The following is a 26,820-nucleotide window of genomic DNA, read 5'->3' as shown; positions in this document are numbered from 1 at the left end:
TTCTGTGATGAAAATAAAAAGTATGAAATGCCCATGCCGCTGCAACTGTGCTGCCTCTATTAAAGCTGGTTAAAACAGAGGGAAAGATGAGAGAAGCGCTGATCACAGTTATCCTAAAGCCCCGAAAAGACCCAACTCATTGTGGATCATACAGACCCATATCACTCTTAAATGTCTATGAAAATATTGGGGAAAATAATAGCACTGAGACTAGAGAAAGCCGACATTAACATCATTCACCCCGACCAATGCGGCTTTATAGGGGGACGAAAATACTTCCACGAATATCAGGAGATTACACTTTATAATGGCACATGCCCGCCATTCAGAAGAGGAATCAGCTTTGCTGGCCTTAGACGCAACAAAGGCCTTTGATTCTGTGGAGTGGAAATGGTTATTTAAGATTCTAGCAGAAATAGGGATGGGTCCCAAAATGCAGCAGTTGATTCAATTGCTGTAGGCTAGCCCCCAGGCAAGAGTTAAAACGGATGACTGGATATCTGGGAAGTGGACGTTACAGAGGGGCACCCGGCAGGGATGCCCGGCATCGCCAATATTATTCACCCTAGCACTCGAACCTCTGGCAGGATACTTCAGACATTATATACAAGAGATGGGGATCAGAGTTTGCGGGATAATGCACAATATATCATTGTGTGTGGAAGATGCGCTGATATACGTGAATAACCCCAGGGTTAATATCCCGATAATACTAGAGATATTAGCCAATTTTAGTTAGCTGTCGGGCTATAGAGTGAATGAGGAGAAATCATTGGTGTTCCCTCTTGGGGCAATGAGCACACAACCTGTGAACTTACTCCTGCAGTGGGGGATTCGCTGGGAGATAAAATCATTACGCTACCTGGGTATCTCAATTTTTTCCATGAACTAGAGGAAACATTCGAGTTTAATACGGGGAGAGCACTGGCCGGCATAGGGGAATCTATAAAGTTCTTGAAAACCTTACCACTCTCACTGATGGGGGGAAAATAGCCCTGTGTAAAATGGTGGCGTTACCCAGGTTATTGTATTTCTTAATCCACATCCTGTATAAGATCAACAAAAATATTCTTAAAGATGTTAGACACTGACACAGGGGAATTACTTTGGCGGTTGAATAGACGAAGGGTAGCACTAACAACTCTGCGAAGGCCACACACGGAAGGGGCACTGACATTACTAGTTTACGTAGTATACTACGCAGCGGCCCAATATCAAACAGTTTCTAACTGGGTGGGTTCACCAGAAGGAGACTTGAAAAGTCTGCTAGGGGACTTTCCTATACATAGGAAGGGGATTGAATTATTATGGGACCCGATGGCAACTAGGGGAAAGAGTGCGATCTATGCAGTAAAAGAAAATCTGGAAATGGGCATTAGGCAAATCACGGAACTCCCATCCATATAGTCCGGACCTACCATTGACCTTTGATCCAGTGATCAGGGGAATACTGACTAACCTCGACTGGGCTAAACTACAAAGCAAAGGGTGTACGAAAATGGGGGATCTCTACGAAGAAGGAAAAGTGCTACCATTCCAGGAATGGCGCCAGCGGTCTTGCATGCCTGAAGGGGCTTTCTTGAGTTATGCCCGAATTGTAAAAAAATAGCCGACCTATGGGAGGAAACCCTGGTAGAACCGGAAAATAGCCCCCTGATGCATCAGATGCTACACATTACCCATAGCAGGGGCCTGATATCACACCTGTATCAGCTGATGAAGGAAAGGAAGAAACTCCCGGAACTAGCTGTAAAGGCGAAATGGGAACAGGACTCCGGGTGAGCTATACCTGAAGAACAGTGGGCCAAAATATGGGAACAAACCCACAAGGTATCAAGAAATGCCAGTTTTAGACTCCTACCATATAATTTTACCCATAGAGTATATATGACACCATCCAGGCTCCACACGATCAACCCACAACACCCACACACATGTCCGAGATGCAAAGAGGCCACGACAGGCTTGTGGCATATGACTTGGGATTCCCAGGTGATCAGATCATTCTGGGGAAGAGGTAGTGAGTTGGACTAATTCCTGGGCCAATAGCAAATACATGTGCACACCTGAAACGTGCCTATGGGGGACACTACCAGGTGGGAAGCGAAAAAAATCCAAAAGGAAAATAGCAGCCTTTCTACTCGTACTAGCCAAACGCAAAATTGCGATCTCTTGGAAAGACCCGAGGGGTCCATCGATTCAGTTATGGCTGAAAGATGTATATCGATGGGGGATGGCAGAGATGGAGCTACTTAGGAATCAAGCTCCGACGGATGCAGAGGCGGATAGTAGTATGGATTGGGGACAAATGTTGACTGAACTGATGAATACCCCTGACTTGCATCCCCAGTGATGAAGCAGCAAGAAAACTCTATTATCGCATATCAGAGACTGATCTTTAATAGGAACTAAACCAGATGCAGAGGTGTTGATCTGTATTACCATTGTAAAGTTGGCCGCTTGCTCCTGTGAAGTAAACAGATGTAAAGACCGTTGGCCCTATAGCCCAGTCTAAAATATTTGAGGTACCCGTACCACTATCATTAATCCGCTGCCCGAGCCTGTGAAGTAAACTGGTGCATAGACTTCTTATTTCACAACTTGAACAAATACATTGAACATTTATGTTGTATGCCTTAAATCCACATAACACGTTGGAGAATGTTTAGTACTTAAGTATAATTGATATGCTGTGATACTGTATACACTTATACTAATGTAATTATGTTGTACGCTGTCACTACTTTACCAATAAATTTAAAAAGAAAAAAACAGAGGGAAATGATGCAAAAATGCAGGGCTAGTTTAAGGCAATTTTCATTTTTACACAGTACTAGATGTGTCCTAAAGCAATATGAAAAGCAGGTTCATGATTCAAAATGCTTTAATAACACTGTAACCTTCAAAATGCAGGCAGTTGAACAAAGTGAACAAAACACAAATTCCCTTGATAGAATTATTAAGAGAGGCGGACTCATTCCAGTTGCTTCTTTCAAAGAACTGTGTGGATTTCTAAAGTGAAAAGTGGATTTGTAAGCCTCTGGCTGGCCAGGCTGTCACTAGTGAACTCCATGATTTATGGGAGTGCTGCTATAAATAGCCTCTGTAAGCTGTATGATTGACAAGATTTCTGTGTGTAAAAAAGGCCCGATATGCACCTTATCTGGAGGGCTGACAATACAGGTCATGTGCTCTCGTGGATAGGAGGTACATTTCTGGAAGAAGTTACCTCTTTCGTTAATGGGGAGGGTGGCTCTGTGTAAGAGGATGGTGCTCCCTAGATTGTTGTACTTTTTCACTAATATCCCCTATATTATAAAGATCTTCTTCACAATGCTGGATAAGACACTAGGGCAGCTGTTGTGGAATGCGGTGTGGTGCAGAGTAGCCATGCGAACGCTAGAGGAAGGGGGTCTGAACATGCCGTATTTTCAGTTATATTTTATGCGGCACAACTACAATCAGCAGCTCAATGGGACCTGGCACTGTGGGGCGTGATTGCCAGTTTGCTATGGGGGGGGGGGGTCCCGGACTGTAGACTGGGTATAGAACTCCTGTGGAAGCCTGTGGGCGGTAAAGGGGACACAAATGTCTTCAAGGTGGTACGGGCAGTGTGAAAAAAGCTGTTGGGGGGGGGGGACTGAGATTCATGGGTCTTTATTAGGCAGATATATCTATAGGATTTGACACCACGATCAAAATGCACTGAGAAGTGTAGGGCTGTCAGCCCTGAAGGAGAACCACTGCGCGACATTGGGGAGATCTCGTTGTGGGAGGGAAGCTGTTGACATTTGACGAATAGAGACCGACATACAAGGTGGCGAGGGACCACTTTCTTACATATGCGAGAGTGGTGCAGAGGTTAGCAACACTCTGCGAGTGTATTGCGGAAGAACCGGAGGCGAGCCCCATGGTACAAACGTTGCTGGCACTAGGGGAAGGATCTCCAGGATTTTATACAGCTTTATAACCCGTGCAGAAGGTTGGGGAGTTAGCAGTGAATGTTAAGTGGGAAAGGGATATAGGTTCTGATGATTGTAGATAAAACGTGGGTGAAGATGTGGGAGGAATTACACTTGATAAACTATTCCGTGCTGCATGAATGTCTGCGCTGTAGGGCAGGCCATGCAGGTTTTTGGCACATGGTCTGGCACTGTGCAGTGATCTCGGGGTTCTAGGAGGAGTTGGTGGGACGCCTTAGTACACTATTGGGAAGCAATTATGAGCGCACTCACACTGTCTGCCTGTGGAGACTCCTACCAGGGAAAAAGAGGCATAAAATGTGCAACAAAATAGCGGGAATGTTAGTTTTAGCCAAACGGCAGATCGCAATCTCATGGAAAGGGGTGGGCGGCCCATTGCTCAGGCAATGACTACAGTATGTGCACCGATGGGGCTTAGCAGAAGTCGAATATTTGAGAATACTGGGAGACCCTGAGGGGGAAAACCATGTGGAATTCGATTGGGGGCAATTGTTGAATGAACTGGCTTCCATCCTGGACTTGAAGCCCCCATGAACTAGTCAATAAGGATTATGTGTGGACAGATAGGTTGGGTAGGTGTGAAGCAGAAGTGCAGGTGGTGGGAGGGGCTACTGAGAAGTGGTATGCTTTAGGATTTGCATTGGATCAAGTGGGGGAAGGGAGAGAATGCAGTGGGAGTGGAGTCTAAATGTGTATTGTCCTTGGTGGTGCAGTGGGGATTTGGGCTTATGCAAAATGATATGCAGGTTAATGTTGTCTGCTCATGGTGTGTTTTTATTTTATTTTATGAAAATTCAATCAAAAGACATTTTTAAAAATAGATATGCAGGTTGATCCCTTTAGAAATAGGGAAAGTTAGGCCTTCTCATATAATTTCATTAGAGTTCTTAATGCCCTTAATGTGTTAGACTCTTTCTTCCGACACGCCACAGCTCACATATTTTTTTCTAATAAAGCGTTATCAGGGGCCATTCCCATAGTAGATACCGTAAGTTCCATGCATCCCGTTACACCTAATTTGTTGGTATCCGAACCTCATGAGGCTTATGAGGGTACAACCTAACCCATGCAACACTTCAACTGTTAAAATGTGCACTTGGCATTGACTTTAACTTGCTCATTAAATTAACTGAATTTTGTACTTACTGCAAGTACAGGATTTATTGTCACATATATGTTTATATTTGTATAAAGCTTACTGCCTGTTTAACCCTCTTTGAGAAGAGCATCTGAGTTTTCATTAGTACGTTACCCATGTAGTATTTTTCTTTGAAACTCAGGCTCCATTTCATTCCACTTAAACAAAAACCTGCTATTCATTCCACATCCATTTACACAACATGCATAGTCTTTTCACCTACGACTCAAAACGGGTGTTTGGGGAGGGACTAATGAGCCTGGAGCAAGATGGCTCCACTAAAAAAAAGGCTCCATAATCCCCAACAGGGAATAAACCTAGTTCTCATATATTCTACCATTCCTCTCCGGCAGCCTCTGAAAGTGTAGTGCCTCGGGTGGAATGCACAGGATGGCTTCTGGAGTTGGCATCCATTGTAGCCTGCTGGTGACATGGGCCAGCAGTAACCCTGCAGTAGTAGCTATCGTAGCTGAGGCGCTAGGCTTTCGGTTCTAGCTGCAGGCAGTTTTGTTGGCGAAGAGCTGACCTGAGCTCTGCGCAAGTCTGGTTCTTCTTCTCACTGGTGGCCTCTAATAGAAAGGCCCTAGCCAAGTGCTCTGCAGGGTGGACCTGAGGTCACTGACTTGAAAGGCCTGAGGAGCGACTCTAGCCGGGCATCCAGACCCACCCTTTCTTGCTGTATCTGCTGTGCATACGTGTGGAGGAGGTGTATGGCCCAGACTCTGGTGCTGGCTCAACCAGGGAGCTCTGCAGAGCCTTGTGTTATTGACTGCTCGACTGAGCTCAGGATAATGTGCTATCCCTTGTCCATTTCTCAGACTGCAGTTGGATCACTTTTGGGGAACATCTTCCTTGCTCTGAGTGGTCAGGGCTTCTTACTTCAAGTGTTGCATGGGATCAACCTGTAATCCCATTAGGTGCATAAGGTACCAATGGGGAAATCCAAAATCACACTCTGCCTTGCAGGTGCATGGGGCGTCAGTAGCAAATGCATGCTGCCAAAGGACACTGAAATCAGTGGTGTTGTTAAGGGTGAGTTTAGCATAAACCGTATCCTTGCTAAAATGGACATTCTGGCTTGCAAAGTAGAACTCCCTTGGGTCGGCTAGATCGCCCCGGCAATATAATGGATGAAGTTGAGGACAGTGTTCTCAGTGGAGATACTGCAACCTCCTCTAAGGGGGATGAAAAAATGCAGAGCCTACCCATAGGCATTGAAGCAAAGGAGGAGGACCTGGTGGGATGTAGCGAAAAATAGTGCCTGCATCCTCTTAAGTGCTCCGATAACACCAACATGGAACATTTTGAAGAGACCTTAGTTCCTTGGTCTCAAAGCCAGTATGTCGAAGGCCTCCTGGACAAATAATCACCAGGGTCCTCAATTCTCTTAATAGGCACACTCGTATTAGGCTTGCTCATGAGAAAGGAGGTTTTGCTGATGTGATTAAGCATCTCGTCACAAACCAATTTCTCGATCTAATAGAGATGGTCTATGGTGTTAGCCAATTCCGGGAAAAGTACATTTTAAAGGAACAAAAGGGAACCTATAATGGGAAGCAACCTTCACAAAAAAGAGCAAAAATAATTGTGTCCCTTTTTTAAGTCCAACCATCAACCTCTCCACTGGTAAAGAAACCATTTTCCCACTGCCGGTAACATCAGAAAATGGGAGATGTTTAGCAATGAAACAACTTCAAACTTGCTGTCGGAGAAAAGTGTCTTCTGGGAACCAAGCAGGGACTGTAGCTGGAATAGAGTTGTTGAGACTCTAATGGGAATCAGGACCTGAACAGGTCAAACTCTGAGGCGTCTTGGGGAATTTGAAGGGTTTGTATGTAAAATAATGTTTAAAGCCAAACAAAGTCCTGGATAGATTCCACCAGCAGGAGTATGAAGTCTGAGATGGCTGACTTCATCCACTTTAGGCTCCACCTTTCAAGATCATCCCAGGGCCTCACTTCTGTGAAAGGACAGGAACACCAAGGCCTTGCAACCCCCCCAGAAAGCATAAACCCGGAAAAACAGATAACATACTGATGTGTCCAGCAGTGGCTCAACCCACTGAACTATCTGGTCTTTGAACCAATGTATTGTGCGTTGCATATAGATCTCTGCAACATACCCACAACTTGCTGGTCTTTCTTGGTGGTATTGGAACATGTATTTGCAGTTGTATACATTGCTCAGCTCAGGTGTTGGACCTAATGGGCCTTCTGACTGGAATATGACCTATCCAGGCACCTTATGCTGTCCCTAGCTCTGTTCTTTCTCTCACATTATGTCTATATTATATATTCAGAACGAAATAGGTAATTTCCTGGACTGCTGCTGCACCATTTCTCCTGTTCACTGGACACTCCCTTGCTCGTCCATCCTCAATCCCCTCTTGAATTTATCCTGAAATACCTGTACTCTATAGTTGTATGCCGATGCAGTCCTCGCCTATTTCCACCACTCTCTACCATGCCCCACTAACAGTGTATAGAGTTACAGCAAATAGGAAAATATTCATTTAAATTGCAGGCTGGTGATCCTTTCCTTCCATCACTATCAACACAACTATACATGTACTTTATAATTCAGTCATGATCTTGCAGCAAAGACCGAGACTAAGCAGAGCGTATGGTGTTGCAAAAGCAATCAATCTATTGGGAGAAAGGGGTGTCGTTGAGGTGGGGGTGAACTGTGCAAAGGTGTCAGGCAGACTCTAATGCATGAAACCTGCATGTCTCAGTAAGGGTACATTGTGGTTTGGGTAGTATTTGCTACACTTCTCTGTATATTGATATTAACCATGAGATACATACATGTTCAGGTATCCTCAAGCCCCGTTGGTTGATGGCCTACTAATGGGATCTGTACGTAACCTGCACAGCTTTTTGTTTAGTAGCATTAAGGAAGTTCGATGCATTGAACGCTGCTGCAGAAATCTGTATTGTCTACTGATTACGGGTCCTAATCTCTCATGGGGCAACTCCGCTTTTCCTCCTTCTGGATGTCATTAAAACAAATGCATTTACTTGAGTAATTACAACAGTAGTTGGTTCAAGCTCTGTCTTTTTCTTTTTTCTTTTCTTCAGTCCGATCAAATCAGGTTTTCATTTGCATATGGAGCACTGTAGGGGACTTTGAAAAGGGGCCTCCATTGCCCAAGAAGAGAAGCTGTTAATCTACATGTGCACCCCATTACTCCTTTAAAGCATTATGTCACCACAATTTGCATGAAGGATACATGGATTGTAATGAGTGGCCAGCCGGCTGCTGAGTATTTCTCCTCCAGACTCCCCATGTTGTTTATACCAAGTGACAACAACGGATGGGAAATGGTAGATCATTTGTTCTTCAAAGGTCTTCTGATCAGTCGGAGTCAACAGGCTGATGTTGACCAATTAAATACAAGCTTTCAAAGAGACAATACAGAAGTAAGAAGAATGAACATTAATGGCAGAAAATGAATAATTGAAGCCCTATTTCAAACGTGAGATGTAATTGTGTCGGCACGCCCTAATTTCCTGCCTCTTTATTGCAGAATTACCAGCATGGGGAGCATCCACAATTTCCATAGTACCATGTGCCGTAAACTGGTCCGAAGAGCGATACCCGACAATATGCAGCTAGCATTATAGGCTGCAAATCCAACTGGAGTTTGCCCCTTGCTGGACATTAAAATAAATAGCCTGAAACCAGTGGGAGTCTCAAGGAAGAGAGACCAACCAGTTGATCAAGGTTGTTTGGTTGCAGAGAGCCAGACCATAACTCTTTGAATGGTCCAAAGAAATAAAGTGGAATAACCAGTGGGCATCTGCTGGAGGAGTACCTGCCACCCTTACTCGGACGATCCAGAAATTGTGGACGAATCCTATTCTCCTTCATATTAAAATGAACGATTCGACATGAGAGAGGTGCCATATGAAACAAATCACCAAATCCTCTCCCACAGGCTACAGCAATGCACTTTCTCAAATCCTGTAATGCCAAATTGTAAATGCTCCAACCAAGTCAATACTCGGGTAGTTGAATTGATAGATTCTGTCTACATTTAGCCAAAAGAATATCCAGGTGTGGTTAGGCTGGGGAGCAAGCGCAGTAATAAGTGTGTGTGTCTGTTGGTGTATGTTTGGGTGTGTGTCTCAGTAAAGAGGATGAACATATAGGTTATTGGTAGGATTCTGTGCGTTTATGGTGATAGGAAGCCTTAGCCCAGAGAAGGTGTGGATGATAAGCAACCCAATTTGCCCAATTTACATGTGCGCTTTTATCCTTGGAACTGAATTTCCAGATTGATGAATAAACCAAGGAAAGAAAGACACAATCAGGTGAAGTCCACACAGGATAGCCGGTTTCAGGAGTCCAGGGAAAGCCCAAAGCCAAACCCTGTTAAGAGGTTGAAGAAATAGCCTGCGATAGAAGCAGTGTTTGCATATGTCTGCTTGGATGATAAGAATCCTCAAGAAATAAAATCCTATAATTGGACAGGGTTCTCCTCTCCACGAAGCCCCTTCAGAGGTGCAGAAGCCAAAAGAAAAGGGGTTTGAAGAAGCATCCTTTGGCAAGCCAGTTTCCAGATCTTGGGTAAGTGGTTTGAATGAGGGAGGTGACCTATTCTGGAGGAGGCAATTTCAAAGGGAGAAAATAGAACCCATAATTAATGCCAGCAATGATTCTTGGGGCTCCTTGGTGAATTAGGATACAAAGAATACCTGATCCTTTGTAAGTCCCACCACAAAGCAGTCATCTGGCCAAGAAGCAGCCCCCGCCCTGCCAGGAGCATCTGGCAACAGGATAGGGGCAGAATAGAAATAACGTCATACTGATTGGGCATAAATAATTCTTCCTCTAGGAACAGTGTGTTCTGGTAAACAAGGAGCCAAAGCCAAGATGTCAAGCAAGCCAAGAAAAGGACTAACGGTGAAACTGGTAACCCAGCTTCTCCTGTCAGCGAAAATCACTGTAGCCCGGAAGTGGAAGTCGCGTGAGGGCCCTCTATATTGCAGCTTTGGTGGTTAAAAGTCTGGGACATCTTAGTAGCAGAAAAGGTCACAGTTGCGAAGGAGGGAACTCTGCGTCACTTCAGACTGTTGGTCCCTGTGTTGGAATACGACCGTGAACTCCCGGCATTCACCTTTATACCGAAGCTGGTGGAGCTGACCCTACGTTCCTAGAGGAGGAGAGACCCGAGCCGCAGACTGATTAGAGGGACATGAAGGGGAATGGGCGCAGGAGTGGTAATTATGAAACAACCTCAACATTGTCTCATTGTCTTATCACAAGCTCTGTAAATAAGCTGTTGCAACTGACTTTAAATAAAGTTGTTTAAAAAAAAAGAAAAAGAAAGCGATGGCTATCGGGAACCTCAAAAGGTGAAAGTCCGAAAAGGAAACTTCTGGAAGGTGAAACCAGGAAGATGTTAAAGCATGTCAAAGCCCAACAAAGTCCTGGAAAGATTTTATCAGACGTATATGAAGTCTATGATGCTTGACCCAATATTGATCCACTTTATGTTCTGCCTCTGAGAACTGAGAACCAATAGAGATTGGAGGGAGAAGAGTGGAGCGTAAGGTTTCTTCCTCTTGGAGGGTACATAGGGTGTGAAGCCAGAGGAGGAATTGCTCTCTTTGGAGCTGGACTGTATACTTGGCGGCTGAAGAAATAGCCACTGAAATCCTGAAGCAGGACCACTTGCTGAGAGTCTGAGGAGAAAGGTAAATGTCTCTGAACCCCAGAAACTAGGATACCTACTGACAGGCTGAACTAGCCCTGAACGTGACTGACCCTTTGCGAGGTTGAGAAAGAAGTCTCTAAGCATGAAAGTTAAGGAAACCCTGAAGGTGCATTGAATCCTGAAACTTAAGTGTGCCCTGAAACGGATGGAATGTTTGAAAGTGAACAGATTGAAAAGGGAGCCCGTTGGAGCTCTGTAGTGAACATCTATGAGCCGTGTCTGATTCCTCTGAAGGATTTTCTGGTTTACCCTGTGTGATGAATCAAGAGTATTTGCCCCTTTTCCCTAGGGGGGTGGGGCGGGTGGAGGGCACCACCTTTGAGGCTAGAAAGGTGAGCCCGCACCGCAAGACACTCCATGTGGGCCCAGGCAAGTGGGACCCCACTGGGAGTGACTCTCATTCCCACATGGAACTCCCTATGCAAGCACCGTATCTGCATATATGGGACTGCCTCCAGTAATAAATAACGTGCCCCCCTTTTTGTTTGGCTCCAGGCAATGCTGGATCAACCAGGACGCCATAAGGAAAAGGTAATATCCCTTTAAGAACTTGTATGTAAGAAGCACAAGTGGATCAGAGGCGAGGGAGCCATTCACAGGGGAAGCCCTCTGACATAGCTACGCCTTGGAGGGGCAAAGCAGAGTGGAGCCGCGGAGCCCACAGCAATCCGAGAAGCAGAGAATGCTAGAGCAAGATACCAGATACCCAGCAACCCGAACAGCAGAAAAGTTGCCGTCAGGATGGAGCTTGTAGGACCGTCAGATGTGGTGGCGTGACCACGGAAGTACTCTGGTGGACCTGGGGGCCGTTTTACGACACAGACGCCAGTGGAAGCGGGAGACCTGAAACCTCCAGCGGCAGTCGTTACCACTCTTTCCTTGCTTCTCTTGGCCCCACTTCGGTTCTGCAGGGTCTCCATTCGCCGGTATCAGCGCTGTTAAAGGACCAACCGGTCCACCTCGCTGAGGTCACACCACCGTTAGCCGGATCCTCTTCTTCATTGGTCGGGCCTCCTTCTAGTTCCTTAGGCTTCCTCCAACCTTCTAGACATGTCCTCTCGACTGAGGCTTCTCCGTCTCGTGTCTTAGTTGTCGGGTTTGAACTTTACGCAGTGCGTCTTCACACTGGCTTCTCTCTGGTTTCCCTGGTTCCCTTTCAGGCAGCCCTTTCTCTATTTTTATGGTTGGTAGCTGAGCCCACGCCAGCACAGTGTCAAAGTCCCTTGTCTGTATGAATGATGTACTCTTCAGGCTACCTCGGCCCACCTCTTTTCAGTACTTTGGAAGTCACATGAAAGAATAGTTTGCATAACTCCTGTAATCTTCTTCTTCACAGTATTTCCATAAGAAAATGAATTAGGTTTTATAGGAAGAAAGGGAGGAGTGTCACAATACTATACAGTGGTACCATTAGCACCTTTTCTTCCAGACCTTAAGGATTTTGGGTACTCAAGGTAAGAGGGTTAGGGAGTTCCACCATGGAACAGGAGTCACCATCCCCATGAGGTTCTCCTGCTTTTTATCACCTCTAGGGGTAATATCTGGTAGCAGCCTCACCTCCCTAGCCTCAGAGGGAAAGGCTCCCCCATGGAGAGAAGTAACGTGATATTATAATTTGTAACAGCCCTAAATCGGAATCAAGCAGGTTTTTGCACAGATGCGTTAGACTTGCGAGGTATAAGGAGCGCACACTAATATGTGGCCAAGATTTCAATATAGTGGCAGACCTGTGGAAGGATTGATTTTCCCTGAGAGAAGGAGATGAGAGAAATAAAGACAGGGAAGATGATAGAATGACTTACTTGTTGCAAACATACTATTTGATAGATGCATGGAGAGACGCTAACCTGAGACAATGCCAACACAACTTTTTCTCACAGTCAAATAAAACGTATACTCTCCTCAATTACCTATCAATCGAGGCGGTCAGGTACACAACATTTGAATAGTGGGTTGTTCCGATCATGACATGCCTTGGGCATCTCTAGAACTGGGGCCACAGACCAAACATGAAAAGTGGTGGATCTGCAAAAAATGTTTAATCAAAGATACCCTCTTCCAGAAAGAATGTTGGAAGAGATCAAAACATTCTTGGATATTAACAACACAAGGGATATATCACCCTATGCAATACAGGGGGCAGCCAAGGTGACACTTGGGGGTCAATTGATAGAGGATGTGTTGAGCAAGTAAAGGGAAGAACCCTGCTAGAATCTAAATTTAGAGGAATATTCAGAACCTGGAGAGACTACTAGGAGGGAGCATATGGGATAAAGATAAAATCCTGCAGGTCTTGCCTTTGGACAGAAAAGTCCCTTGGCCAATTGAGATACCTCAATTCTGTGAGAGCAGCGGTAAAGCCCATAACCTACTAGCAGTAAGACTCAGAACTCTTGAGAGCATATAGAATCTTGCATAACATTAAAAATGAAAATGCAAAAACCTTCACACGGCCGTTTTGAAACAGCTGAATGATTTAGCCGCTTTTACAACACATAATATAAGAGCGAAGGGAAGACTGCAACCAGGAAGACGTTGGAATTTTTAGACTAGAGCAGAGGTCTTCAAACTGTGGGGTGCATCCGAGATTGGCGCGAGAACCCAGCATCAAATGTAAAAAAAAAAAAAAAAAAAAGAAACTTTATTTATTTTTTAGGTTTGAGAAAATGGGCAGGGGCGGCTCACATGGTCGGACTAGAGCATAAAACTGTCTCCGGCACCAATTAAAAACCGGCCCACAATTGCAAATGTATATTCATTCCTTTAGTCACATACTGTTTGAATAGTACCCAAAGGGGTAATTTTGGTAAAATGTAAGCAAATTCTGATATTTTAAGAATATTTATTCAGCAACAATGGTCAAAACTACAAGCTGCATAGTGAAGAAACTCATCAAACTCGCCCACATTGGCCAAAAAAAGTGGCCCATTTTGACTGGTCCACAGTAGCATTTTGCATTTTTGGGCGGGGCATTGCCCTCTGGGCCAGTCCGAGTCTGGTGGCTCATCCATAATGGCCGATGGGGCGTCCACCTAGTGGCCCTCTCATCCATTATGGAGTAGCCGAGGAGCCAGCCCAGTGAAACACTGAGCACTCCCTCAGCTGCCTTTTCCAGCTGAGGGAGTGCTCCTGGGCTGGCTGAACTGTCAAAGGGAAACGCTGTTTCCCTCTGACAGTTCAGTTCCCCATCCGCACATGCTCACTGAGTAATGCAAGGCTGGGGGTGTTTTGCTTCACCAGCCTTGCATAGCTCATTGTAAATGCTTGCTGGTGCACTACATGTCTGTATGTGCGAGGGGGCGCTCCTGTGCCTCCTCGCACATACGGACAAAGCAGCCTGGAGCGGGGCATTTCAGCACCCACGCTCAGGCCCCTGCAGAAGGTATGTTATGTTAATTTATTTTCTATTTACATATGTCTATGGATGCTTGTATGTGTTATGAGTGAGTGTATGGTGATGGGTGCTCGTGTGAATGATGGAGTGATTGCTGTGTGAATGTGTGTGTTTGTTTTGGTCCGTTGAATTGATTTTGGCGAGTGGGAGGGGGAAGAGTGGGAAGGAGGGTTGTACAACAAAGGCATTTTAAAATTGCCTTTGTTGCACAATCCCCCTACCCACCTGCCAAGATCAGCTCTCCTTGGACAGGGAGGGTATTTTCTTTACTAGATTTCTATCTATCATAGATGTCCAGTCAAAAATACCATGCTTTCCCCCTTCGCCCCCCAGCGCCTTGCATACACACATAATCATGTTGATTGTGTTAGGCACTGTGGGGCCCAGGGGAAAGGGATGGTATCATTTTACTGGACATCTATAATAGATGTCCAGTAAAAAATATCATGCCTGCACCCTGTGCACCCCCAGCGCCAGTTGCAAACTGTTTGGCTTTTTACCCATTTTTTTTAAAGGTATGCTCTAAAATGCCACATAGTAACCCACTATTAAAATAATTCATGGGGGGAAATATCCTGGGAACCCCCCTTGATTGTTTTGGGCTCCCTCGCTGTGCTTGGCCGCTATGGCATATCTGTGGTAATAGTTATGCCCCTCAACTTAAAAAATTCAGCAGCCACCACTAGCCCTGGGACTGTGCTGGGAGGAGGGTTTGGAGAGCCCAGGGTTTGTGGTGGGATGGGGAGAGCTGAGGGACTGGGTTAGGAGTGGGATGAGGGAGGCCAGAGACTGTGATGGGAGCATGTGGGGGAGCCCTGGGACTATACTAGGAGTAGGGTGCAGTGACTGCACGCAATAGTTCATAGCCATTTGGACTTATTGTCCATTTGGCATTTTTGGGGGGGCGTGGCCTGCCCACATTTTGCTCGGAGTGGTGCCAGTCCTAAAAAGTTTGAAGACCACTGGACTAGAGAAACTCACCCACCCGGACAGACTGGGAAAGGGACGTTCTACACGCTCAGATTGACCGTAAGTAAATCCTGTGGCAATTGGCAAGGTGAAGGCAGGTTCAGTCCCTGGAGCGGATGGATTTAGTCATTCTATAAAAGGCACTGGTGTGCCTAGCGCCGTTCTTGAGTAAGCTTTATAACCAGATACTTGAGGAAGGGGCAGCTCCTGAATCTCTCACCTGCGCAAGAATAATAGTCCTACCAAAAGAAGAGAAAGAAACGGAATGTGAATCTTATGGGCCTATATCTCTCTGATGTAAGTCAGACATAGGAGACAGACAAGAGGACATGTTTGTAACTGATTACTTTTTTAAAAGAAGGAATGCCTCCTCTAAACCCTGCTTCTTTGTTGATTGCCCTGCTAAAAAGCTAAAAAAATAAAGTGTTTCCTCGTTGAAGCATGCACTACCATAACATGTACCCTACTGCCATGTAAGAAAAGGATAACATAACATTTTACTTGGGATCGGGTTACATCCCCCTTGAGGTCGATTAGTGGTGACTTCTTTTCTAGGCTCATTATTATAGTCTTTCTAAAGCTATACGCCTCTGATCTGGTGTTAGGATTTGGTGTCAGTACCTTTGCATTAATGTACAATAGGATAATGATGCTATTCATTGAAGGTTTATAAATGTTTTTCACGCAATAATGGTGACTGCTTTATGAGATCATAGGCCACCAGTTGATGTACAAGTTATTCGTTTGAAAACTAATCGCCAAGTACCAAGCTTTGCATATGACAATGGGAACCATGCTGCCTCCTGTGTTATTGTAGTTCACTATATAGGCTCTGAGGGAGAGCGTGGTATGTGGTGGTTCAGATCCAGTAGAAGGTTTACATTTCAAAGAAATGAACCAATTGTTGGCATCATTGTTGAACCATACACCTGCTTCTCTTTACTATGTAGTCTTTCAGGGCTGGAAAGAAATATATCTTTATTGCCTTACAACTGCTGCAACAAGTTCCTACCATCTATTGATCTGTGCATGATCCTGGATATTTCATCACCACTATGTAAACTTTATTTTGGCAAAAAGCCATAAAAGGACATGAGAAATGCACAAATTCATATTGCAAATTTCCCACAGTAGCATAGATCAACATGGGGCAGTATGAAATACACAAATACATATACGTATTGCGCTTTCCCTGTAATCACATAAGTAATAAACGCATATGTAGGTATCAAATAATATTACTTAAGCCTAATTATAAAGTGCATAAGAATCCACATTTAAAACAGCAGTCTAACCTAGTAGAAATATACCATCACAATCATAGACAAATGGTTGGAACAAATCACCAATAGACAGCTGAACTCTAAGATCAATGTAATTAACAAAATTGATAATCCCGTTTTCATAATCTTAAAATAGATATAGATACATAACGCTTAATGATCAATAATCCAAAACTTACATTAGTACTTTATACCACAGTTAGACCTAAAATCAGTTTATTGAGCACACATAAAGTAATTTGAGCTTAAAATCATGAGAATAATAAAACATTACTAGATATTTGAGACATTGGACCTCATTACAAGTGTGGCGGTTTGGAAATAAGGGTGCGGTAGCAGCGTACCGGCACCCTTTCTGGACCACCACACTCTGACTCTGCGGGCGGGGGCCATTACGCCCGTCAGGGCTGACCTGCCGGGCGTAACGGCCTGCGCTCGCAGAGTTTTCACAGAAGCACCAGCACCGTTAAAAACGGTGCCAGTGGTTCCGTGAACCCATTCCGATAGAGTCCTGCGGGACTCTATGGGAATGGGGACTTACGGATTCCGCCGCCTCACTGCCCAATCCGATGGGAATTGTAATGTCCCAGTGGCACCGGGAAGAGAATCAGCAGAACAGTGTTACGAGGTCGGCAGCAAGCCGCCGGTCGCACCAGCAGAATACCGCTGACCTCGTAATGAGGACCATTGTGTGAAATCTTACCTTTGTCCACCATTGAGAGGAAATCTGGACATGGATAAACCACTGAGCATGCTACCTGTGCCCTGGGATGGACAGTGTGTTGTGCATGTGTACACTGGAAACTGAAAGTGGAATAGGAACATTGGCAGGCTTTGTGTCTTACAATAGCCTTGGCACGTTTAACATTTCTAGGTCCGCTGATGTGATCACTGAACTTCTTCAGGTCCTTTGCGACCTCCTTGTGACCCTATGCAGTTCTTGCTTGATGGTGGATGGTTCTGATCCTTTGGCACTGATAGCGTATGTACAGTGTTTCTACCTTTTACAGAGGATTTCCTCTCCTTTAGATAATTGTTCCCATTGGCCCGAATAGTTTGCTTTGAAGCACTGCAAAGTCTCTGTGATGCTTGTGTGAGTGGCTGTGAGAGCTCACTTTAGCGTATGTTGAAGTAGATGTTTAAGGAGGTTATCTTGTTAACTGCACTAGTGTCAAACACGAATTCCTTTTTTTCCCACTAGAGTCATCCAGTGCTGAAGGCCTTTGTGTGCGGGTCACTCAGCGGCACTTGCTCCACCCTCCTTTTCCAGCCCCTGGACCTGGTAAAGACCCGCCTGCAGACCCTGCAACCTGCTGTGAATGGGTGAGTGAGCTCCTCTGAAAGGGCAGGTGGTGGGTTGCTCAACTTCTGCCTACTGAAACTGATGGAAAGCAATACATTGAATAACATTGTCTGCCTAGTTAGTTTGTGCAGAAAATTTAACATAAGGTGCGAGAACATAGTTTGGTATGCAGTGATTATACCAGGGGGAAAAAAGGAATGAAATAATAACGAAAAAATACTGAAAAATAAATGTGTGGGTAAGGGGTTAGAAAGTATGAGAGGCGGTGTTAAAAGTGTGGGGCAACAGAGGGATTGGGGGGCGGCCCCCCCAAGAAATAAAAATAGATATCTTTTTTTCAGTATTATTTAATTCGTACTTTAACGAGGGCACCCTCCAACACTCTGCCTCTGTAGCCCATGACACCTCTGTCGACCACCGTCCTGACCCCCTGCCCCACCAAAGCGCCAACTACCACCCCATGTTACTTGGAGCCCTCATTAACACTAAGTCAATCATGGCACATGCTCTGGATATCAATGACCTGATAACCACGCATAATCTTGACTTATTGGCCATCACTGAAACCTGACTTCACCAAGCCTTCTGGCCCAGCACTGTCTTTAGTCCTCCCTGACGGATTCACGATTCTGAGGTGCGATAGACCAGACACCCGAGGTGGAGGCGTCACTCTCATTTATAGAGACTCCCTCCAAATTGGACCATGCAGTATATCCATAGAGGGTCACTGTGAGCATCTTTCGATTAAACTTGCCACGACCCCCACTGACTCCATCACCATACATATTCTTTATCGCCAGCCAGGCCCATCAGCCACCTTGCAGGAAGACCTTACCACACCATAGGCAACCACATTAAGCCCACATACATAATTATACTATTGGGGGACCTCAATCTAGGCCTTCACAGCCCCCTAGATACGGCAGGCACCACAGTAGCCAATGCCCTCGCAGACCTCGGCTTCAAACACTGTGTTGCCTTGCCCCCCCACAACAAAGGCAGAACCTTGGACTGAATAGCCGACTTGAATAGCCAGATCATTATACCTCTAGCATCCCCTGCCCTTGGTCGGACCATCACACCCGGGGCCTTCTCTATTCCTGCACGGTGCCCTCCCTACCCACGCTAACACGTACGTTAGCCCAAAGCTCCCGCAAAATCTCCAAAGAGTTGATTGCACCATCCGTCTCGCCCCTTAGTCTGGAATGCCTTAACGCTACTGACCCCTAAAGCCTATCAGACATTTATGCCAACACTCTGACCATTGCAGTAAACCTGGTGGCCCCGCCTCTGTCTAGAAAATCCAAACTGACTTGCCACCTCAACCCATTGTTCACTTCTGACCTCCCCTAAAAAGAAACAGACGGAAGCCATTCCGAGGGGAAAAAAAATTCAGACCACCATAGAATGAACTTTAATAAGATTGTAAAGAATATAAACAAGCCATTTTGGCAGCCAAAGCTGAAGTCTACAACTCCACAATTGCAAAGGCCAGTTCCAATTGGAAAGAATTATGCAGAATACTCGGAGAGCTAGAGACCCCTGTCTCTGCCCCTAACATCATCAACAAAGATGAAACATGGTGCACGAATATTCAGAATGCCATGCGTACCAAAATATGCATTCTACAGAAAGAAAATGGCAAACAAACGAGCATTAATCAGCCCCCCTAATTCACTGCTCATTACACCCTGCTCCTCTATTCTACTCCAGAGATATCTCAGAACTAGAAACAGCCAACATCCTCAGAAACCTTAAACCATCTAAATTTAAAGGAGACATCTGGCCAGCTTCAATCATCAAAGATTGCTTTGAAGCCCTAGTCTCCTTCATCACTAAATTCATCAACGCCTCCTTCTCAGCCAATTTGGTCCTGGCTGGCCTCAAAGAATCCTGGGCTCTCCCCCTACTGAAAAAACCCTCTCTTGACCATGCAGCGCCAAACACCTACTGCCCAATCACAACAGTACCTTTCCTGTTATCCTGGATCCTGGATAGAGCAGCATACAACCAGATCCAACAATATTTGGAATCAAATAACATCCTAAGGATTCGGCAGTCAAGCTTCCGCCCAGGCCATGGCACCGAATCAGCACTACCTGATCTACAAATCCAACTGTATTCCTTCAGAGATGAGGGCAAACCAACTATCCTCCTCCTACTGGATCTCTTGGCTTCTTTTGGCCTAGTAGACCATGAGACCTTATATCACCACCTCACTGTTGCAGCAAACTTCTCCCAGAAGGCCACTTTATGGATAGCTTCTTTCCTAGAGGGCAGATCCATGAGAGTTTTTATCACCCACTGCGAGTGCCCAGCCTATCCCCATTCCATGTGGCGTCCCCCAGTGTTCCTGCATCTCCCCCTCCCTCTACAACATATTCACCAAACCCTTATTTGACATCCTAGATGACATCAGTATATTTTATACCAATTATGCCGATGAGACCCAAATACTCTTCCCTTGTCAGGCTCCTATGACAAAGACTCCCTCAGGCTTAAAGTTTACGCCACTATCCAGACCTGGATGGCTACGATCTTCTTATGGCTGAACGACGGCAAGACGGAGATGTTGTTGGTAGGCTGTCCCGCTATGTCGCAGAAACTCCACCCCCAGTATACCTCCTTCAGGATAGATGGAATCCAGAGCCCGGTCTCGGCTGCGGTAAAAATATTGGGCGTCCCCAAGGGTGCCTCCCTAACGCTCACCAAGCAAGTTAGTGCAGTGGCCTCCTTGGCAGCCTACACCGCCAAACTCACCAACTCAGCAAGACAGTTCTTGTCGCCAGAGAGCTGCCTATTGCGAGAGCAATCAATGGAGCAAGACTGGATTATTGTAATGTCCTCTTTGTCGGGGGACATCCAAACGGAACATCAACAAATTTCAGATAATCCAAAACAATTCCCTCCGAGCAGCCTTAAACATTCCCAAAAGAGACCACATCTCTGCTGCCAGAAAAAAAGGTGCACTGGCTCCCTATTCAGGAAAGGATTATTTTCAAAACATTGTCTATTACCCACCGATGCTTGAGCAACACCGCCCCACAATACCTTGCCCAGAAAATTGAAAGATTGAAGTCCATCAGGCTGGTAAGGTCTTTGCACGCACATTGGCTGGCCCTATCCAAAGTGAAAAGAGCCAAAGGGGGTTAGGTGAGCTTTCCGACGGTGGAAGTGAACCACTGGAATGCCACCCCCCTGACCTAAGAGCCGAGGACTCCTACTGGGCTTTCCGTAAGGCCCTGAAAACCTGGCTATTTGCCTACTGGTCCTCCCCCTGAACCCACCTGGGAATAATTATTAATTGCCGCAATAACCTGAACTGTTGCTGGGTCTGTATATCTAGGGCGGGATGACACCGCCGATGAAGCTTATGTATCATGTAACTGGGTCGCAACACCGCCCTGGTGCCTCAGGGTTTAGGTGCTTTACAAATGAAAAAATAAATAAATGATATTGCCTCTATGCAAGTTTGGAATCTGGGGTTTACAAACAAGTTTCAAATCCCTAGTTTTGAAAGCAACATTTTTAACATGTCTGGAAGACTTCAGGACGACCCTGCATATTCTATGGCATGTACTCCTTCTCAAACACTTATAGCAGTGTTAGTTTGCTGCACACTTTGCAGAAGTACGCAAGCTGAAAACCCTTATGTGGACCTATGCACTGGTTTAACCTTATTAATAAAGTCCAGGAAGAAGACACAGGTATGGTGGGTCATAGGGGAGGAGACTGTAAAATCAGTGCGGCTTCACCTTTCCTTTGTTTATAGCTACAGAAATTAACATTTGGGGTTGTCTTGCAAACATTCTACAAAAAGTATGAAGGCCTACTTGATGGCTTCTGGAGTCAGTTTAGGGACACTCTGGGAGGAATACACATGTTTGAAAGACCCCCCCAGCTCCCCCAAGCCTGTTGGGAAAAACAGGCTTAAATGAAAGCTGGAAAAGTATGGAACCTCACCATTTGGAGTTTAAAAGCATACACTTACATAACCATAGAAAGGCAATGAAGAATTTGGGTCAATCACTCGGCAATATGCAGGCCAAGGTAGAGGCAATACTTTCCTCTGAAAAACACTGCCAGGGGAGAACTAAAAACCAATCCTGTGCATGGGGTTTGGGCAAGAAGGTGGGAGGAATGCACATTGTTCTCTTCCTGGCGGAAAAAGGAAGAAACAAATAGAAGTTAAGAAAGAAACAAGTAGCTGTTAAGAAGAAATCACTCCACCAACTGAATATCCGCAAAATATGTTACCAACACTCAATGCCACAGAGAAAGCAAGTGAAATCTGTTCAACCTCTGCACTAATCCTCACACAATCTTTGGCCAGAGACTATACAAACTGGCCGACATTCTGTTGCTAAATGGATGTATTCACTGTACAGAAAATGTCTGCAAAAGGCTTGACCCAGAAAGCATGAGGGATGCAAGTGAAGGGACTGCGCAAGGGTCAAGGACGGCATAGGTCAGAGCTCCAGAGATCCAAAATCCTATTAAGGGTGATACATTCCAAGCCTGGGATAAAGCACAAGTTCAGCAAACTGTGAGGTTAAAGTACCTGTACACAGGTACACCAGAGAGGCCATTCCAATACTGAATCGGGCCAGTTAACTAGTTGAGAAGCACCACAAACTCTGCTTGTTTGAAGTTGTTGCCTAGTTTGTGGGATTCCGAGCGAACCCTGCTGCATGATTGGGCGAGAGACCTGAAAAATGCTGATTTCATGGCACAGCATATGATGACACTCGTGAAGGTGGAGTTTTCTCAATTTCCCTGGCAACCACCAGTCCCGTGCACCAATTGCTTGTAATGCTAGAGTCCCCTCAGCTGCTTTCTAACAGAAGAGGAGAACCCTAAAAAATAAGATAAAGGGAGCTGCTCACAAATTTCTCCCAAGAAGGACCTTGCAATGTACTCAGCGAAGAAGAGTCTATGCCACATCGCCAGTGTGACCACTAAATCACTTTGTACATTAAAACCTTTCATTTCAAATTGTTATGTCATATACCTCTTTCATAATCCACTTGTCTTTTGTGGCACCAACGAATGACGAGACTGACCAAGTAGTGCCATGATGGAGACACGCCTAAACTCTTCCATCACTTATCCGCTATTAATGATACTATGGACATGCTAGCTCCAGAAAAGACTAAGACCATTAAAGCGGAAACTATTAAAACATCTTGGTTTTCTGATAAGCTCATAGAGGCTAGAGAAATTAAGAGATCTCATGAGCGTAAATGGAGAAAGAATCCATGTTCCACAACCCTAGAGGAATACAAGAGATCCGCTCAAAAATATAAGATGACTGTAATTGAGTCTAAAAAGAACTCTTATAATGCCTGCATAGATTTTTTTTTTTTTAACAATTTTATTGATTTTATTTCAAACAAACAATACAAAACCAAACTTGCAGTACATGTTGCATTATTTCAATTTTATACAACTCAAACCATGTCTACTGCGTCTCCCTTTCCCTCCCCCCATCCGAGCCTACTCTACTTCGCGTTCTGCTTCTTCATCCTGCAGAGGGATTCCCTCTTCTATATTCTCTGCCTGGTCCTGGTCACTCGCCCAATCCTGTGTGGGCCCAAACAGTGTGGCTATTAAATGTTTCCAGGCTGTCAAGGTTTCAGCCTCTTCATCCCCTCCAGTATTGCTAGCTTCCTGCCACACTGCAGTTTCAGCTTCTGCCCATTTCTGAAGGTCTTACCACCATATTTCTATCCTCTGTCTACGGCATGCCTTCCATCCCATGGCAATTCTACGCTTCGCGAGTATATGTGCCAAATCCTTTAATTTACTTACATGTTTAAGTTTGCGTGTTCTGGGGAACCCTCCTACCAGGCATGCCCATGCTGTTTCCACAGTTATCTTAATCCCTTTTTCTACTAGTCTAATGGCTACCTCTCCCCAGAATCTCTCAATTTCTGGGCATGCCCAGAACATATGCGTCATCTTTGCCACATTTGGGGCATGTTTGTCGTTCTGCGTTTTTAAATTTAGCTATCCTCTGGGGTGTCATATAAGCCCTATGGGTTATATACAGTTGTATTTGCTGTAACTTCGCATTTCTTGACACTTTCCTATGGTACCCTTGGGCTCGCTCCCCCATCCCATCACTCATTGAGGCACCCACATCCTTCTCCCAGTCCTGTCTCAGTTGTACCACTTCCTTCCCCACTTTGGACATCACCAGCTCATATATCCTAGATATCTCGTGCCCTCCTTCTGCTATGTCATATATTGTTTCTATGGCGGCGTCCGGTTGCTCTTCTAATACTATTCGGACCATGTCTCATGGATTCGCCGCACCATCCTATGGTATGTAATATATTGTCCCGGATGAAACCCCGTTTCCTCCACCAACATCACAAATTCTATTATCCTCCCCTCTTGCCATATGTCTCCCACTGTTGCTATCCCTACTGGTTCCCAGTGTTTCCTGATCATCTTCATTAGTTGGCTTCCCTTTCCTAGTGGCACTTGCGGGGAACACGGGGATGGGTTCTCCATTACCTGACAGGCCTTATGGCATATTTTCCATCCCAATATCATCATCTCTGGGCGCTCTTTCATATCTTGATTTGGGCAGCCATATCATTTCTTTCAGGAAGAATGGGGCACATTCATGTCTAAACAACCTAGCTTCTGAGGTTGGTTCTTCTGATAACCATTTTGCCACATATTGTAGTTGGCTTGCTAGATAGTAAATCTCGTAGTTTGGCAGTTTTATTCCCCCTCTATCTTACGAATTATGTAACTTCCAAAGGGCAATTCCCATGCCAAAAAAAATTCCCTATATATGCTATGTATCCTTGTGTAAAATCACCTTGGTATCAGATATGGTATGTTCCAGAAATAATGCAATAGTCTCGGCAGAACTACCATTTTCAGCATTTCCCCTCTTCCCATCATCGCCAAGGGGAGTTTTGCCCAGAACTTCATACTATTTTCAATGCTCTTGACCGCTTTCTCAGTATTATGTTGATGCTCTGCCTCCACTGTATGGAAAATGTCTATTCCAAGATATCTGAACGTGTTGACCTCCCATGGTATTTGCAAAATAGGTAATTGATCTTGCGTGATCCCTTCGTATCTACCCAGTGGAAATATGCATGATTTTTTGGGGTTCACCGCTATGCCGGACAGCGACGCAAATCACTCCATCCCTTCGAGAACATATTGGAGGTTTTCTTCAGGGTATCGTAAATACAACAGCATATCGTGGGCGTACAAGGAGACTAAGGGCCTCATTACACGGTAGGCGATGAGCCATGGCGCTATTAGCGCCATGGCTCATGCCGGTAAAATACCGGCACCGCCTTGGCGGAAAGGGGATTTACCGCCCCATTCCAAGGTTGGAGGGGCGGTAAATCCCCTTTCCGCCATTGCCCTTCCCCATTCCCATTTCTGCCCCATAGGGCTCTATGGGAATGGGGAAGGCGCTAATTACGGCACCGCAATTTTGCGGTGCCGTAATTAGCTCCGAGGTCCCTTAGCGGGTTGGATTTTAACGCCTGCAAAAAGCAGGCGTTAAATCCCCCAACCCGCAAAGGGACCTCGTAGTAAGGCGGTAAGGATTTACCGGTACCGGTATTTTACCGGTACCGGTAAATCCTTAACGCCATCCGTGTAATGAGGCCCTAAGTGCGGCTCCCCTTTTATGGTAATTCCTATTATATCATATTGCTGGCTTAGGTATATCGCCAGGGGCTCTAGCGCTAAAATATACAGCATGGAGGACCACGGGCATCCCTGTCTGGTACTCCTACTAAGTTGCCACCTCTCCGATATTATTGTTCCCGTTTTAACCCTAGCCAGTGGTGCGCTATATAACAGTTTGACCCATCTAAGATACCCAGGCCCTATCCCATAATTGGACAGGGCTGCAATCAGCCAAGGCCATTTGACTGAATAAAAGGCTTTTATTGCATTCAACGATACAATTGCCATTTCGCCCGCGTCCCCTTTCGCTTGTTCAATGACTCGGTGAAGTCGTCTAAGGTTGTTTGCTATGTTCCTATTTGGAACATATCTGGTCTGGTCGGGTGTATTCATTTATTAATGATCCTTCTCATTTTGTTAGCCTAGGACCGCTGTGAGCGTTTTGCAATCCTGATTGAGCATTGACAGCAGTCTGAATGATCCGCAATCTTTGCCAGGCTTATTGGGTTTAGGGAGCGGTATGATAACCGCCTCTCTTAGGGACTCTGGCAGCTTTCCTTTTTCGTATGCCTCATTTAGCATCGCTAGAAGCGGGGAAGCACCTAATTTCTATACGTTTTATAAAATTTGCTAGGGAGTCCATCAGCCCCCGGAGTCTAGCTGGTGGGTAGCTGCACTACCACCTCTTCCAGTTCCTCCAAAGTGATTGGGGCATCCAACTCCTCTCGCTCCTCTGCGCTGATACGCAGCAAGCCTATGTCTTCCAGTGTTTCTCTTATTTCCCTGCAATCACTTCCCCCTTCATCCCCATACAAGTGTTGATAGTACTCTAAAAATGTGCGATTTACACCCTCTTGGGTGTCCACTATACGCCAATCCTCTTTTGTTAATGCTCTGATTGTAGGTCTGGGGGTCTTGCTTTTATATAACCATGCCAGCACCCTCCCTGGTTTGTCTCCTCCCACGTGTTGTCTCTCTATATACTTTCTGTAGTTGACATTACAAAGTCTCTCCCAGTGTCCAGCACATTTCTGTTGCAACCTAAGTATGGTTTCGGAATCTTCCTTGGTGCTACCCTCTCTGCTCAGCGCTGTTTCTAATTCATTTTCCGCTTCCTGCAGTTCAGTTAATATCCCTCCTTGTAGTGGCTTGGATTTAGCTATGGCTATCCCCCTTGCTACCACTTTAAAGGCTTCCCACAGTATACCAGCTGACTCAACACTACCCGCATTGGTCTCAAAATAACTTATTATTTCTTCTCTCAAATCCTCCCTGAACATTGTATCTTTTAATGCCTCAGCTCTGAGGCACCACGTAGGTATCCTTGCTCTTGGGGGTCGGTATTGCCATATTAGGA

General features: G+C 45.4%; 1 protein-coding gene across 1 annotated transcript in view; it reads left to right on the top strand.

Moving 5' to 3' along the window:
- SLC25A38 (solute carrier family 25 member 38) overlaps positions 1-26,820 on the top strand; it is a 547,641-nt gene that overhangs the window by 65,363 nt on the left and 455,458 nt on the right. The window contains exon 2 of the mRNA XM_069654371.1: positions 17,691-17,812. Within this exon, the coding sequence (XP_069510472.1) occupies positions 17,691-17,812 (122 nt within the window). The remainder of the gene's footprint in view (positions 1-17,690; positions 17,813-26,820) is intronic.

The sequence above is a fragment of the Ambystoma mexicanum genome, chromosome 3q (assembly GCF_040938575.1).
Source record: "Ambystoma mexicanum isolate Mex_15411 chromosome 3q, UKY_AmexF1_1, whole genome shotgun sequence".
NCBI classification, from domain to species: domain Eukaryota; kingdom Metazoa; phylum Chordata; class Amphibia; order Caudata; family Ambystomatidae; genus Ambystoma; species Ambystoma mexicanum.
The sequence above is the reverse complement of the archived record's forward strand: the minus strand, read 5'-3'. Positions and strand labels throughout refer to the sequence as shown.